Genomic DNA, 16405 nt, shown 5'->3' with positions numbered 1-16405 from the left:
CATTCTTCACTTCTAAGGAAGTTAAAGAACAGACAGGCTGCTGCCCCATATACAGTAGATTGTTAGCAGATCCCACCAACAATTATCTAAGGTACGGCCGGCATCAGCTGCGTGCTTGGTATACTATGAAGAGGCCGCAGTGGGTGTGACCCTACTGATCAGATATTGATGACCTATCCTGAGGATAGGTCATTAATATTTAATTCTCTGAAAAAACGCTTTAAACAATCATTTTAGCTGTGACTTTTTGCTTTGATATACCCCGAACTGTTATGCCAATGGTTTCACGTTACTGCAGCAAGACTCCACTGATCCCCTCCCAAAATTTAAATGAATGAAACAGATTTTATTCCGTGTGCATATACATATTGACTTGAAGATTTCTTTTATTAACAGCGATAGCAGAATGCACTGACATTTTCAGTGAAATTAGGAACAGATCACGCTAACCCGGCCAGCAACTTACAAGTCTGTTTTTAATAGCAAGCATTTAAAGAATGGCAAGTGCCATATAATCCGCTTGTCTTCGTCACCACGTCAGCCTGCCTTGAACACTTGTTAAAAACCAAGCCAGAAATGCCAGAGAGGCTTGTATTTATGAGCTGACGTTAATCCGTTTATAATTTATTTGCACAAATCATTGACGTCCAGCAGATTTTGAAAGCACACATTAATAAATGAGGCATGGCTTGAAGAGACTCTCACTGAGACCTCTTGCACACAAATGCTGTGTGCACTCCACATCACGGATGCCGACCCATTCATTTGAGTCCGCAATCACGGAGATGAGGAATGGAAGCACGTATCGGAACCCCACGGAAGCACTACAGAGTTTCTGTGTGTGCGTCCACACCACAAAAATAGAACTATTTTTTTTGCGGTGCGGACGGATCACGGACCCATTTAAGTTGAATGGGTCTCGATCCATTCCGGCCGCCTTGGGGACCGCAAATTGCGATGCACAACATTCGTGTGCAAGAGGCCTGAAAATAAGACAATCACCCTCAGTAATTAGGAGTAATCTGCAGGGGAACCTGGTAGCAAGAGTACACGTCCCCTGCAGTGCTACCAGAGGAGAAATTAAAGGGGTTCTCTGCCCTATTCACAGGATAGGCCAGCAGTATCAGATTGGCAGCGCTGCTTGAGTGCCAGAGATACTCCCACACAGCTGATTAGCGGGGTGCGAGGTATCGTAACCCGCTGATCTGACATTGATGGCCTAGGCTGTGGATAGGCCATCAATATACGGTAAACCTCTTTAAGCATTACATGGTACCCAATAGAAAAAATGAGCTCTATAAATAAAGCATGATCCCTTCATATAAGGCCTCGTGCACACGGCCATTGTTTTGGCAGTTTTTGCAGCTCGGATGCGGACCCATTCACTTCAATGGGGCCGCAAAAGATGCGGACAGCATTCCGTGTGCTGTCCACATCCTTTGCTCCGTTTCGTGGCCCCGCAAAAAAAATAGAACATGTCCTATTCTTGTCTGCACTTTGCAGACAAGAATAGGCAGTTATATTAAAGGCTGTCCATGCCGTTCCGCAAATTGCGGAACACGCACGGACGCCATCCGTGTTCTCTGGATCCGCGATTTGCGGACTGCAAAACACAACAGTCGTGTGCATGCAGCCTAAGAGAGATGATCTTATACGCTGTGGCTAATTGATGAAGAAACTGAAAGATGGTCTCCACTCCATAAAATGCCATAATAGGATATTTAGCGCTTTCCTGATCGGACAATTTTCAACTTTTGCACTTCTATTTTACACTCTCTTCCATTCCAGAGCCATAACTTTTTTATTTTTCTGGTCAGATAGAGATAGACATTAGGGCTTGTCTGCTTTGAGGGACAAATAGTATTTTCTAATGACACCATTTAATATTGCATACGATGAAGTGGGAAGAAAAAAAATTCCAATTGGGGTGAAAAAAAAAAAAATTCCGTCACAGTTTTATGGGTTTTGTTTTTACAGTGTTCCCTATGCAGTAAAATGGACCCATTACCCTCATTCTCTGAAAAAATATAAAAAACAAAAAATAAAAAACTTTTTTTTTTTTTTTTGAGGAAGTGACCAAAAAAAAGTGAATAGGCCATTTTGATGCGGCAATGCCTATTATTATTTTTTTTACTGTTTATTTATTTTTATTATGGGGAAAGGGTGGTGATTTAAATCTTTTTAAAAATATTAAAAAAATTATAAACTTTTTTCAGATTGTTTCTCACAGAGATTGTAATGAATTACCACCGCAGTCTATAGGAGATTCAAAACATTCCTCTAGAGCAGTGTTTCCCAACCAGTGTGCCTCCAGCTGTTGCAAAACTACAACTCCCAGCATGCCCGCACAGCCAAAGGTTGTCCAGGCATGCTGGGAGTCGTAGTTTTGCAACAGCTGGAGGCACACTGGTTGGGAAACACTGCTCTAGAGCACTGTAACAGGCAGAGCTCCATAGAAATGTATTGCTGTGGTAGCCTCGAGATTTGTTAATGCTCAAGGCTAACACAGAGTCCACGCCGATCACAGACATTAGCCCCGGGTGTTTGCTGATCAAACAGCAGAAAACCATTGGCTTTGGCGCCCCCTTTATGGTAAACACAAGTAATTACCAAAACAGACATGTTAGTCTGGTAACCCACCCTATTTAAGCCTTTTTCATAGGTAATTATTTATATCTAGAAGTGGCAGAAACTAACGGTATATTATGTTCAAAATAAATTCACCATCCCTGGTTTTTTCCCATATGATAACACATGGACAGACCTGTGACAGCCACTGGTTTTGATTATTTCTGCTCTTTAAAAGGGTTGTCCGGGTTCAGAGCTGAACCCGGAAATTCCCTTATTTTCACCCAGGCAGATCGCGCAGGGCAAGGGCTCTTTTGTTTACAATAACACTGCCGGGCGAAAGCTTCCGCCCAGCAGTGTGTTCGGTGACGTCACCGGCTCTGATGGGCGTGCTTTATCGCTGCCCTAGCCATTTTACTGGCTAGGGCAGCACTAAAGCCCGCCCATCAGTGCCGATGATGTCACCGGGCTTACTAGCAGCTCCATGGAGAGCCTGCTATGTCACCGGAACTCTTGAAAATGCTTTTGCCCTGCGTGATTTAGCGCAGGGCAAAGGAGAGCAACAGAGCATGAACTGCTCTGATGCTCAAATCAGGGGGGCTGCCGGGGTGAAAATGGAGGTATGTCCGAGTTCAGCTCTGAACCTGGACAACCCCTTTAACCGATAGGAGTCCCAAGCAGGTGACCCCACCATCTATGACGTCCAAAACTCCATATAAGATATGGTAAAAACGTTGCCACCTTCAGATTTTTTTAAAATAGTTTAGCAGATGCAGTTTTCCCATAGAGTGAGGTTAAGTTTTGACAAATTGCATCCGCACTCCAATTTCCGCAGCAAAATCTGTACAACTTTAAATCTGCAGCACGTCAATTTATATTGTGGATTCTAACATTTGCAAGAAAGTGAAATCTGCTGCAAAGTTTGAAGCATTTATGGGATTCAATTCTGCATCAAAAACTGCATAAAAAAACAATATAAAACAAGCACATGTGACAGCACCCTCAGGGTTGGCAGGTATGACACAACTAACAAAAATGTGTGTGTGAGGTTTATAATCAAATGCCCAGTCAGAGCACATTGCAGAGGGCTACTGGCTCATAAATCGGCAAGCCATGGGGAACAATGCCAAAGAACTGGCTGACCCGTCATGAACAGCGGGAGCCTGGAAGACGAGGTTACAATTTAAAAACGGAATATTTTATAACACCGCTGTCAAGCAGCTAAACAGACACAGAAAATGCAGAGATGCATCAAAAATCTCTGTGTGGTTTAAGATTAAAGCATTTTTTTTACCTCCGGACCAAACTAAAGCATCTATGTTGATCTGAGGGCAGGGGGTGTCTCAGACTATCACCGTACACAGAATGGTCTTTTTGTGATGAAGGCAATGGGGGAGTAGAACATAAAAAGTAGGCAGGGGGATCCCCTGGAGGGCACTGGGTGTGTTGACTGTACATTAGCAATGTATAGTAAAAAAATTTTTTAAATGGCTGGAGGGTCACTTTAAAAATGACATAAAAGTGGCAAGGAGTGGTACTGGGTTGGAAAACCCCTCTAAAATGTTTTCATTGAAAGTAAAAAATAAAAATGAAAAAAATCAAGCACGATAAGGTACAATTCAGTTTCAAATATGCTGCGTTTTGCACACACTCTCCCTAATTTTACTTCACCAGCACTGACTTTAAAGGGGTTCTCTCACTTCAGAAAATGGCATTTATCATGTAGAGAAAGTTAATATAGACCACTTACTCATTTTTCCATCTCATTATATACTGCTCGTATCCATGGTTACAACAACACTACAATCCAGTGGTGGTCTGACTATCGGACTTGCACACTGTAGGAAAAGGCACCAACCTCTCTGCTGGCTGGGACCATGGGAGCGAGGAAAGGCCAGTGCTTTTCCAATAGTGTGCAATCATGACCACTGCTGATGGACTGCAGGGTGGTCATAACCCCTGGAAACAAGCAGCATATAATGCGATGGAAAAATTAACCACGCCAGCAAAGGAGGCAATATGGAGAATCACAATACATTAGTAAGTGCCTTGTATTACCTTTCTCTACATGATAAATGCCATGTGCTGAAGTAAGACAACCCCGTTCAATTCAATAATTGGGCTCTGTTCACAACTTATAATGGAAACCGCAATGCATTGCCAGATCGGCACGTGGTAGACCCCACTAACCTTCAAAGATGACCACCCGGTTCCTTTGTTTTGACAGGAAGTATAGCGCTACATGCAGCACTATGCTGGGCTGAGGGTACAAACTGAACCACTGACGGCAGTGTGAACAGAACGTACTGAAAGTTTTGGTCAGAAAACCTGAAGATGACACTTCAGTGCAAAACTGCCCACTCGTTAGCCTCATACTAAGCGACACAGGTACGTACAGTCCAAGCTAGACGGAGATCAAAGGCAGCGGAAGCCGACAGTCACACACGGATGGATCTGTGCCAGGTGCTGCAATGCTCTGCTGATCACCTAAGGCCAGTTTAATGCCTCATTCACACGTCCGTAATGATATCCATGATAAGATGGTCAGTGATGCATCGGTAAAGATGTCCGTGAAGGGTCTGTGTTTGGTCCATGTTTCACGGACACTGTACAGCTGACAATTATTTTTCACGGCATCTCCTCCTAATGGTCTGTGAAACACAGATGAATCCGTGTTGCGTTTGCGTTTTTCACAGACCCATAGACTATAATAGGCGTGACGGACAAAATAGAGCATGCTTCCGTGCTAAAACCATGGACCATGCTAAAACACGGATGTGAGAATACACACATTAAAATTTATGGGTAAGTGTGCTGTCCATGGAGAACACTTACAGCACAAGTCCAGGAGTCACTGACATGTGAATAAAGCATTAGATGACAGTGTTCACTACATGAAAAGCGCTCCTTGTGGGAACATGAATTTCCACAGTGTACTGTGCTCCTTTGACCACAACGCATGGCATTAAAAATGATGTATAATGCTGTGTGTCCCTGCCCTACCTCAACTGTAATGATCTGTACTTAAACAATGTCATCAGTAAAAATGATTACAGTTAAGGTCAGGGAGAGACACACAGCATTATAAAGATTATAATGCTGTGTGGTGTGGTCAGAGTACATTACAGTAATTCACGTTCCCACACGGAATGTGTTTCATACAGTGAATACGCTTGTCTGAAACTAGCCTAAGGATGAGTCATGAATGTTAAAGGAGTTATCCAGTGATAGGTAAGGATGACCCACGCTCAGGATAGGTGTGCCGCCCTGAGCTCCACCCTCACCTCTGTCCCTTGCCTACTTGCACGGTCCACCCTAGGCGACGGTCCCTAATTGAGTACGTGCTGGGCCTTAAAAGGTAAGAATACAATAAAGGAGAAAACAACAAAGTGAAAGGCAGGCACTGAGGGGTTAATCAAATATCAAAGTCAATACGAGCCGAGGTCAGGAGCCTGGAGGAACAACAATACAAAAGGGAAAAGCAAGATCAAGTCAAACTCACGCTGGGGTCAAAGCCAATAGGTCACGTCAAATGCAGGAGGTAGCAAGAGTGAGGTCAAAATACGGAGCCGAGGTCAAAACACAACAAACACTAACAGACGATAAGCTGGTGAATGAAATAAGACCAATCACGGGCAACCTGTGGCCAGCAGGCTCCCTGTTTAAATAGCCCTGGATGGTGAGTCACATGACGTGGCCAGCATCACGTGACTCACAGTACACAGCCCAACACAGCTGAGCCCCGATCATCATTATCGGCACTCAGCTCCTCTGCTGCTCGCCTGCTGCCATGGAGACGAGGACGCAGGCTGCGTTCTTGACCCTCTCCTTGTGCAGGGCGCCGGCGGCGCTGCGAAGAAAGCACGCGTCTCCAGCCCCTCATTACAATAGCTCATCATTATCAGATCGGCCAGGTTCATTATCCATATCCATACGTTTGAGAAAGGCTTCAGACGTGAGTCGAAACGCGTCACAGATTATTGTATGTGACCAATAAAGACACCAATTTTCTTTGAAGATTACAGTGAGTGCCGGTTCTTTCTTATTATTCGTGTGAGATTGTTATCTCAGGACGCGTGCACCACGCCACTTTTCAGAGTGCCGGCTGTTCATCATTTTGTATCTACGGCCGGGTTCATAGTCCCAGCACCCCCACCGATCAGCTGTTTTAGGGAACCACCGCTCTCCCTGGAGCTCTGGGAACGCAGCTGACTCCCGGCAGCTTTCCAAGCACAGCGCTGTACATAGTACAGCCGCTATGCTTGATATTGCAGCTCAGCACCATTTACTTCAATGGCGCTGAGCTGCAACTAAGCCATGTGACCGATGTAAGTTGATGTCACATGGCCTAGGAAGAAGCTGTGGCGCTCACTGAGCACCCAGCTTCTTATAACAGCTGATCAGCGGGGGTCCCAGGTGTCAGACACTTGCCAATCTTACGTGGGGGTCCCAGGTGTCGGACACTTGCAAATCTTAAGCGGGGGTCCCAGGTGTCGGACACTCGCCAATCTTATATTGATGACTTATCCAGAAGAGCTCAATTCAAAGACTACAAACCGTGAATGAATTCTGCTGTCAGCTCATGTAAGTAGGTGGTGGGGAATCTATTCATATACATCAAAATATCATGATATATAAAAAATGGTCATATATGCTGTTCCATTTCAAGTGACACAGGAGTGTGGGTGAATTTATCTACGAATAATTATATTCAGCCCTAACATTTTACCTCTAGGATCGCACAAGAAGTTGTTAGTGGCTAGCACGATCCCAGAGGAAGTCATGGCTTTGATTTTCAGACTACTATGTTCCTTCAGTGCCATCATGGGAGGGATGTGATAGTATAAATCTGTACTGAAATCAGTGCACAGTCTATGTGAATTATGTGGGTGGGCACAACTGGAGACGTCCATCACCCATGTCTGCCAGCATGTAAGGGGCAAGGAGGAAAGTAAAATGACCGTGTAGTTAGGAGATTTGTTAGTTATTACCCAGCAACAGGCGACAATAAAGGTCCCTTTACACGGGACAATTTACCAGGCGATTGTCTCGAAGAAACCTTTCCTTCCTGGCAATTGCCTGCTTGTAAGTGAAGGAAATGGATGCATTTACATGCAGCAATCTCCTCCACAGTATGGGGAGGAGAGATCACTAATGACATCGCTCGTCCCCATACAGACTTGTTGCTCGCCAGCGGCAGAGTGTGTTTAGACAGCAAGATCTGCTGCCAACAAACTACGATTAAGATGCCTGCACAAACGAGCATTTCGCTTGTTCATAGGGTAATCGGAGGCACCTTTACACTGTCAGATAATCGCTAACGAGCATTCCTATGTAAAGGGGCCTGTGTAAAGGGGCCCAATGTGATAGATTATGTAAATAAACCCGATGTGATAAATAATGTGCAACGAAAAAAAAATATACATTTTAAAGTGTTCCTCCAACTATAAATAACTTGCCACAAATCAACTGTACAAGTGAAGGTAAATGGCTTTCCAGCTTTACTGAGAGATCCGATTACACGCAGAGTGAGAAAGGAGACAGACACAAACAGAGAGGCAACAGGAGATTATAGTATGTTATCTACCTCACCCCAGTGCCGGTGTTCCGTTATATTTCCCTACCTCGTGAGAGTTCCCTAGACTCGTCACTTCCGGCCGCAGCGGACATGAGCCTCACCAGCTTTTTAGGGAAGAGAAAAATTACAGGCCAGTACTTTTTCCCTACCCTAACCGCTGGTGAGGCTCCCAGCGCATGCGCAGTGTCGGCCGGTGTCCAGCTGAGAACATCTATCCGATCACCGCACCTGCACACTGGCCAGTACTTTTTCCCTACCCTAACCTCTGGTGAGGCTCCCGGCGCATGCGCAGTGTCCAGCTAACTCTGCTGTGAAATTTCCCTACCCCGTCGTTGTGCGCCTGCGCGGCGTGCCACACTTTGGTACACCTCCTCACGTCATGTCCGGTGCGGCCGGAAGTGACAAGGGTAGGGAAATCTCATGAGGTAGGGACATATAACGGAACACTGGATTCACAGTTACACTGCTCACTACTGCTGTATAAAATCCTGAAAAGGGTATTCCAGTTACACAAAAATATAAATAACACCAGCATTCAGCCTTACTACATTATATAAGTCAGATGATGACGATCTGAGTGCATTTTGACTCTTTCAGCGTAATTGCGATCTGCTCCTGGCTGCACCCTGTGTTCACATCATGGGGAGTGTCTGTATCATCAGGTGTCTGCCTCTCCTTTCCCTCCCAGGTCAAACATCACAGATCCAAGCCTGCTTGAAGCCATGCTGGAAAACACCCGCCCTAAGCACAGGACCATTGCTGACATCATGTCTACAGGGCAGGATCCAGCAGGACACCGCTCTCAGAGGCAACGTCATTGATGACGTTGTGCCTACAGGGCAGAGTCTTACAAGCCTTGTCACAGCTCAGATGTAGGTGTAATATCATCAGGACAGGGAACCAACACAGTAGAAAATTTTACATGACCACAATGGAGTGCAGGAAATCGGGGCAATACAGATAAATAATCGCTATTAGTAAGTGATAAAGTGTTGTTTCCTGATGCTGAAAATTGCAAAACCGGAATAACCCTTTAATAATGCTGTTTCAGAGAAGTGGGTTCTCCTCTTCTATTCGTGTGCTTCTCATATAATACATCATAGCAGCTAGTCTTCTGCTCCCCCTCCCCTCTCCATATCCATAGACTACTTTAGGCGGTATGTAACTTGATCTCTAAGTAAGGGCTCATTCACACGAACGTATGGTCACAGTCACCGTGTTCCGGAAGCACAGACCCGAAAGCCCACGGAAGCACTTCAGAGTGTTTCCATGGGTCCGCATCTGCAGCACAGAGTTTACAAAGCCGGTGCCCATGTATTGAGCCCCGTCCTCTGGGCTCTATACCGAAAAATAACTGATTAGTTTTATCCCCATGCACTCTGAATGGAGAGTAATCCGTTCAGGATGCATCAGGATGTCTTCAGTTCAGTCTTTTTGACTGATCAGGCAAAAGATAAAACCGCAGTATGCTGCGGTATTATCTCCGTCCAAAATGCCTGATCAGTTGCCGGAATGCCAGATCTGGCATTAATTTACATTGACATGTATTAGTACCGGATCCGGCATTAAGAAACACCTGAAGGACGGATCTGTCCTTCCGGTCTGCGCATGCGCAGACCGGGAAAACTGTGAAAAAAAATACAAGACGGATCAGTCTATCCGCATGACAAGCGGAGAGACGGATCCGTTCTTCCAATGCATTTGTGAGACGGACTCGCATCCGGATCCGTCTCACAAATGTTTGTAGTCACATCCAGATAAGCGGATCCAGCAGGCAGTTCCGACGGCGGAACTGCTTGCCGGATTACACTGTTGCAAGTGTGAAAGTAGCCTAAGCTGTAAAACTCCTCTTTGGAAAAGATTTTATCAGCAAGTTTAAAGCGAGTGAAGGCTTTAGGAGGCAAGGAAGGAAATGAGCTGATAAATGAAGAAAGTAGCATCTTTGCCTGTACTAATGATTTATAGGAAATGGTTTATAATCGGAGGTATACATTAAAATGAAGATTTTCATTTACACTTACCTGTCTCCAACTGTTTCCTGTTAACAATTATCTTTAGGTGACCTTCTTCTAGTCCACATTGTTCAGCAATTCTAAAGCAAAGTAAAAATAAGAACAGATGGTTCACAACTTCATTAAACTTCTAAGCCTGAAATGTGCCTGTTAAGTTCAGCAGAACATTACAAATACAGAATCAAACTACATTAAGTTGGAGTGTGAATTGCATTATTTTATGTATAAAATAACCAGCAGGCACGCACCATCTGGATTTCACAGACATAACACATTTAATTAATGATTGGATACATTAGTATGAATAAAATAAATAAAATAGATAAATGTTATGAATAAAAATGGATGTTGATACAATATATCTTAACCTTACACACCGTATACGAAAAGTTAATAACCATATATCAATAGACGATGAATAAATGTGATAGAATCAATTATAAAAATCGATTAAATAATCGAATAAAAAAAAAAAAAAAAAAAAAGAAAATCGAATAAAATGAATTTGAAAATCAGAAAAGTATCTCTTAGAATTGTTTGTATATAATTTTTTCGGATAATATTTGAATGTAGTTTAGAAAATTCACTAGGTGTACTTGTCTATTTATCCTTGTTGGTAGTCCAATACAATCAAATACTGAGTTTGTTGCAGAGTATGCGTATTATAATGTATAATAGCCCAAATTTCGGCAAGTCATTTTTCACGAATATCCTTTTATCAATTGGTGTTTGTCAATGGGTGACTTTCGAATTAATAGTTCGATATAAATAGTCTCTTATAAAATTCGATTGTGCTTGCTGTAGAGGCGTCCCTCTCACAGTTAAGCTACTCACCCGGACCCAGAACTCTTGTGTTTTCTACTTGTATGGTGTGGTAATGGCGCTCAGCTGTCGGCGTCTCACGTGGTATTAGATGAAAAAGACAGAGTGGTTGATGATCTTGTATAGTTCTTGCTTTTTCGAATCTATAGTTCTTAATCCTGCAGGATGATTTAGTCTGTAGTTTGGTTCCTTTAGTCCGCCAGACGCGTTTCGAGGTGACCTCACCTCTTCCTCAGTGACTTAAAAATTACACTACAGACTAAATCATCCTGCAGCATTAAGAACTATAGATTCGAAAAAGCAAGAACTATACAATATCATCAACCACTCTGTCTTTTTCATCTAATACCACGTGAGACGCCGACAGCTGAGCGCCATTACCACACCATACAAATAGAAAACACAAGAGTTCTGGGTCTGGGTGAGTAGCTTAACTGTGAGAGGGACGCCTCTACAGCAAGCGCAAACTATTTATATCGAACTATTAATTCGAAAGTCACCCATTGACAAACTGCATAGCCTTAGTGTCCTATTGAGAATACCAGACACTTCAGGGCATAAATCAAGGATATTCGCGAAAAATGACTTTTTTGGGGCTATTATACATTATAATACGCATACTCTGCAACAAACTCAGTATTGGATTGTATTGGACTACCAACAAGGATAAATAGACAAGTACACCTAGTGAAACTACATTCGAATATTATCCGAAAAAATTATATACAAACAATTCTAAGTGATACTTTTCTGATTTTCAAAATCATTTTATTCGATTATTCAAATCGATTTTTATAATTGATTTTAACACATTTATTCATCGTCTATTGATATATGGTTATTAACTCTTTTCGTATACTGTGTGTAAGGTTAAGATATATTGTATCAACATCAATTTTTATTCATAACATTTATATATTTTATTTATTTTATTCATACTAATGTAGCCAATCATTCATTAAATGTGTTATGTCTGTGAAATCCAGATGGTGCGTGCCTGCTGATTATTTTATATTTATTCCAATTAAGAGATTAGGTTAATCACTTGCAGCAGGGCACCATCACCACGGTGACAAGCGGAGTGAGCCACTATAACCTACAATTTAAGTGCATTATTTTATGGTTCTAAATATGACACTTTTTAGTACATAACACACACTACTTTTAAACGGGGTTGAACAATCTTGTTTTCCAACCCTGGACGTCAGTTGTTCCCTCTGATGACATACATCTATGTCCCGATGCGTAAGGGGGATACTTATTGTATAATGAAAAAGAATTAAAAAACTACAGAATTTGTGCCTTGACCCATAAGAGAAATTACCGGTTAGATTGGGGATCATTGCTACAATTAATTAAATACCACCTATGGTTTCTCCCACCATAAATATAAATATGATCTACGGGGTGTGTTTCCAGGCGTCAAATTTGAAGAGGTTGTCCCACAAATACCATTACCACCTACCAACAGCATAGGTGATAAACAACCGACGCTGAGGGCCCCTCACCATTTACAAGGGAATCCTGAGCCCTCTGTTCTTCCTCACTGCACGAGTTTAAATGGAATGGTGGTCGAGCATGTCCACTGTGGCTCCACTGAATGTCGAAGGAAAGCCCTAAGCTGTTTGCTGTTAGTCCCACAGACATCTCATCTAGCAGTGCTCCATTCACCTTCTTACTGCAGTCTGGTATTGAGGAAGCAGGGCTCAGGACCCTAGTTTAAGAGAATGGTTTGGATCCCAGCGATCAGACATTTATCACCTACTCTATGAATAGTTGATAAATATCATATAAGTCGCTTTTATAAGAGGTGTGGGGAAAATGTCAGTGCTTCCTATAAAACGAATACTAATGAGCGCCTCCGTTATGGAAGCACTCACTAGTATGCAATAGGAGAGTGGAATGGGGAGTGTAGCGTTAGCATTACTCACCATTTCCTGGACTTCACCGGGCGCAGTGCTGTGTCCTGACAGAATACAGTGTCAGGACATAGTGTGCATCAGCGTGCAATATGACCTGACACTGGGCAACACCAGGTCACGGTGCGGCACTGCAGGAAGAGCGCACGCTGGATCTTCCCAGCAGGGCTGGTGCAAGGATTTTTGCCACCCTAGGCAAAAGCTTATTTTGCCGATCCCTTGACTCCGCCCATTGACCACACCCTTTTACCCCTTTTTCAGCCACCTATTGCATGCAACATTTAACTATGGTCGCATACCCTGTGCCAGTCTGACTATGGTCATGTATATATATAATATCCAGCCATTGTCTGCCACCTAGTACCATCCCAGTGATGCCAATCACTCTGTGCTGTTCAGCAGGTTGGCACACCAAACACGAGCAGTGCCACCTATTCACTGCCAGGCGCCATTCAGTCACTGTCTGAAATCCTGTGCCACCAGGGCAACATAAAACAGTATGCTGCCTTGTGACCTCTGCCAGTCTGGCACTGTCCTGCACCCTGTACCATTCATAGCCCTTTAGACAGTCTGTGCCACCTATTAAGCTCCATGTGCCACTGCTGGGCACCCTGTGCCAGTCAGAATCTATGGCCCCTAGTCAAGCAGCAGGTGTGCCCTGACCCCTGTACACAAGTGTGTGCCACCCTGCTGCTAGTCACTGTCCTGCAGCCTCTGACACCCTTGTGCAGGTTGTTAGAGTGCGGTTGCCAGGGGTGCTCACCAGGTTCTGCTCCTCACTGTGCTCCAGGTCCACATTGCCTTGGCTCTTGCCAAGATCATGTGTCTTCGGCGCGTGATCCCGCAAGACCCACCTCTGGAATCAAGTGCCTCTTTCCTCCCCCCTTCATGTGCCAGTATCATGGCGCCAATAGCCCCCCCCCCCCCCCCTCCTCTGTGGCAGTAAAGTAACAGTCCGGTATTTTTAAAAAACTAAACACTTTTATACCTACCTCCACGTCAGCGATGCCAGCCTCTTGTGTTGAAGATTTGGTGCTTGTGTTCTTATTTAGTCTGTCTTTCAGAAAAGCTTATGCTGGGATTAAAACCTATGACCTTCTGTATCAGAGGCAAGGCAGTTACAAAAAAAATAAAAATATATAAGACTTCTACTGTAGATAACTTTGATGCCTAGTGTACATCCATACACATGACAGCTGCCCCAGTACACTGTGTATGGATGTAGTACTAGTGCTGGGTGTGTTGGGGCAGCTGTTGTGTGTATGGATGTACACTAGGTATCAAAGTTATCTACAGTAGAAGTCTTATATTTTTATTTTTTTAAGTAACCGGCTGTACAGATCTCATAGCTGTGTGGGTTCGAATCCCTGGAGAAACTTTTCTGAAAGACAGACTTAATGAGATTTAAATACACCCGGGTCTTGTAGCTGTGTGTCAGCTGGGTGCCGCTCGCTCTGCCCGAAGTACTCGCAAACTCATACTCGCAGAGCATCCAGTCGGCAAGTACAGGAACAGAAGGAGTCAAGGAGATGATGTCAGATGATTCACAAGTAGGGGGCGGTGGCCAGGTGCTACTCCAGTGTGCCTCTGCTTATGGGTGGCGCCGGCCCTGCTTCCCAGTGGCATGTCTCAAGGGTCTAGAGTTGCCCAAGCAGAAGTTTTTTGGTGGGAGATTCAATGATCCAAATCTATCCCCTAGATTTATCATGCTTTTTGTTTCATATGGTACATTGCACTCATATTTCCATGTATCTGTACATTTTGTGTGCGATGGGAAAGATATGTACAATTACTGAAGAGATTATTGATTATGAACTGTACATACTGGAATTTCAACTCCTTCCCTGTGATATTAAGGGACGTTTCCACGAAGTTTCTGGATCCCTTAAAAAAAACACAACACAGAAGTGTTAACTCCCATCTCAAAGATCATATTTCAGACGCTAGAAAATAGCACAAGAGAAGCGAATAAAGAAGTGAATGCAGATAATGGTACAGTAAATCGACAAACTTGCTGGACACAGATTTTCAATAATAAATCAATTGTGTAATCAGTAACTTTTCTTCTTTTGGGATCCCTGCAGAATCCAATTGATAAAGCACTGTGGTATACATCAATGTTCAATCTGACAACAATAGATGTCCACGAGGGATAATGCAAGATCACAAGGGTGTCAAGATTTTGCACTGTTACTGGCCGGCCATATAATGAGTGAGCAGCAGACCAGGTATATGTGATATGTTGTATAATGATACTTTGCTTCACCATTACTGATATGACGGCTCTCTGGTGGTGTAGCAGGAACACTGAACACCCACTGCCAGGCTTCCCCACAAATTACAGCTGATCACTGCGACTCTGCAATTGAATTGTATGTGATGTTATTTACAACCTTATCACAGTTTTGGAGATTTATGAAACACTCACACAGTATAAACGTATGCAGTGGTGTGAAACGTTATGGTTATTGTAATGAAGGCCTTAACCCCTAGGGGTTAAGGCCTTAAGGACTTGGCCATTTCACCTTAAGGACTTGGCCATTTGCAAATCTGACAAGTGTCACTTTAAGTGCTCATAACTTTAAAACACTTTGACTTATCCAGGCCATTCTGAGATAGATTTTTCGTCACATATTGTACTTCATGACACTGGTAAAATGAAGTAAAAAAAAATTTTTTTTTTTCATAAAAAAAATACCTAATTTACCCAAAATTTTGAAAAATTAGCAAATTTCAAAGTTTCAGTTTCTCTACTTCTGTAATACATAGTAATACCCCCAAAAATTGTGATGACTTTACATTCCCCATATGTCTACTTCATGTTTGAATTATTTTGGGAATGATATTTTATTTTTTGGGGATGTTACAAGGCTTAGAAGTTTAGAAGCAAATCTTCTAATTTGCGAGGCTTACATAATAGAAACCGCCCAAAAATTACCCCATTCTATAAACTACACCCCTCAAGGTATTCAAAACTGATTTTACAAACTTTTCTCACCCTTTAGGTGTTGCACAAGAGTTATTGGCAAATGGGGATGAAATTTGAGAATTTAATTTTTTTGCCTAATTTTCCATTTTAACCCATTTCTTCCACTAACAAAGCAAGGGTTAACAGCCAAACAAGACTGCATCTTTATTGCCTTGACTCTGCCGTTTACAGAAACACCCCATATGTGGCCGTAAACTACTGTACGGCCACACAGCGGGGCATAGAGTGAAAGGTGCGCCGTATGGTTTTTGGAAGCCAGATTTTGCTGGACTGGTTTTTTGACACCATGTCCCATTTGAAGCCCCCCTGATGCACCCCTAGAGTAGAAACTCCATAAAAGTGACCCCATCTAAGAAACTACACCCCTCAAGGTATTCAAAACTGATTTTACAAACGTTGTTAACCCTTTAGGTGTTGCACAAGATTTAATGGAAAATAGATATACAATTTCAAAATTTCACTTTTTTGGCAGATTTTCCATTTTAATTTTTTTTTTTCCAGTTACAAAGCAAGGGTT

General features: G+C 43.1%; 1 protein-coding gene and 1 long non-coding RNA gene across 5 annotated transcripts in view; one reads left to right on the top strand and one right to left on the bottom strand.

Moving 5' to 3' along the window:
- Positions 1-16405, bottom strand: part of NUB1 (negative regulator of ubiquitin like proteins 1) — a 98758-nt gene that overhangs the window by 59485 nt on the left and 22868 nt on the right. For all 3 annotated transcript variants that reach the window (XM_044294458.1, XM_044294459.1, XM_044294457.1), the window contains exons 4-5: positions 14725-14783; positions 10168-10238 (exon numbers count right to left, since the gene is read on the bottom strand). In XM_044294458.1, coding sequence (XP_044150393.1) covers positions 10168-10238; positions 14725-14783 — 130 coding nt within the window. The remainder of the gene's footprint in view (positions 1-10167; positions 10239-14724; positions 14784-16405) is intronic.
- Positions 1-16405, top strand: part of LOC122938737 — a 43193-nt gene that overhangs the window by 22299 nt on the left and 4489 nt on the right. For both annotated transcript variants that reach the window (XR_006390052.1, XR_006390051.1), the window contains exon 2: positions 14984-15127. This is a non-coding gene — a long non-coding RNA (uncharacterized LOC122938737). The remainder of the gene's footprint in view (positions 1-14983; positions 15128-16405) is intronic.

The sequence above is a fragment of the Bufo gargarizans genome, chromosome 5 (assembly GCF_014858855.1).
Source record: "Bufo gargarizans isolate SCDJY-AF-19 chromosome 5, ASM1485885v1, whole genome shotgun sequence".
Classification (NCBI taxonomy): domain Eukaryota; kingdom Metazoa; phylum Chordata; class Amphibia; order Anura; family Bufonidae; genus Bufo; species Bufo gargarizans.
The sequence above is the reverse complement of the archived record's forward strand: the minus strand, read 5'-3'. Positions and strand labels throughout refer to the sequence as shown.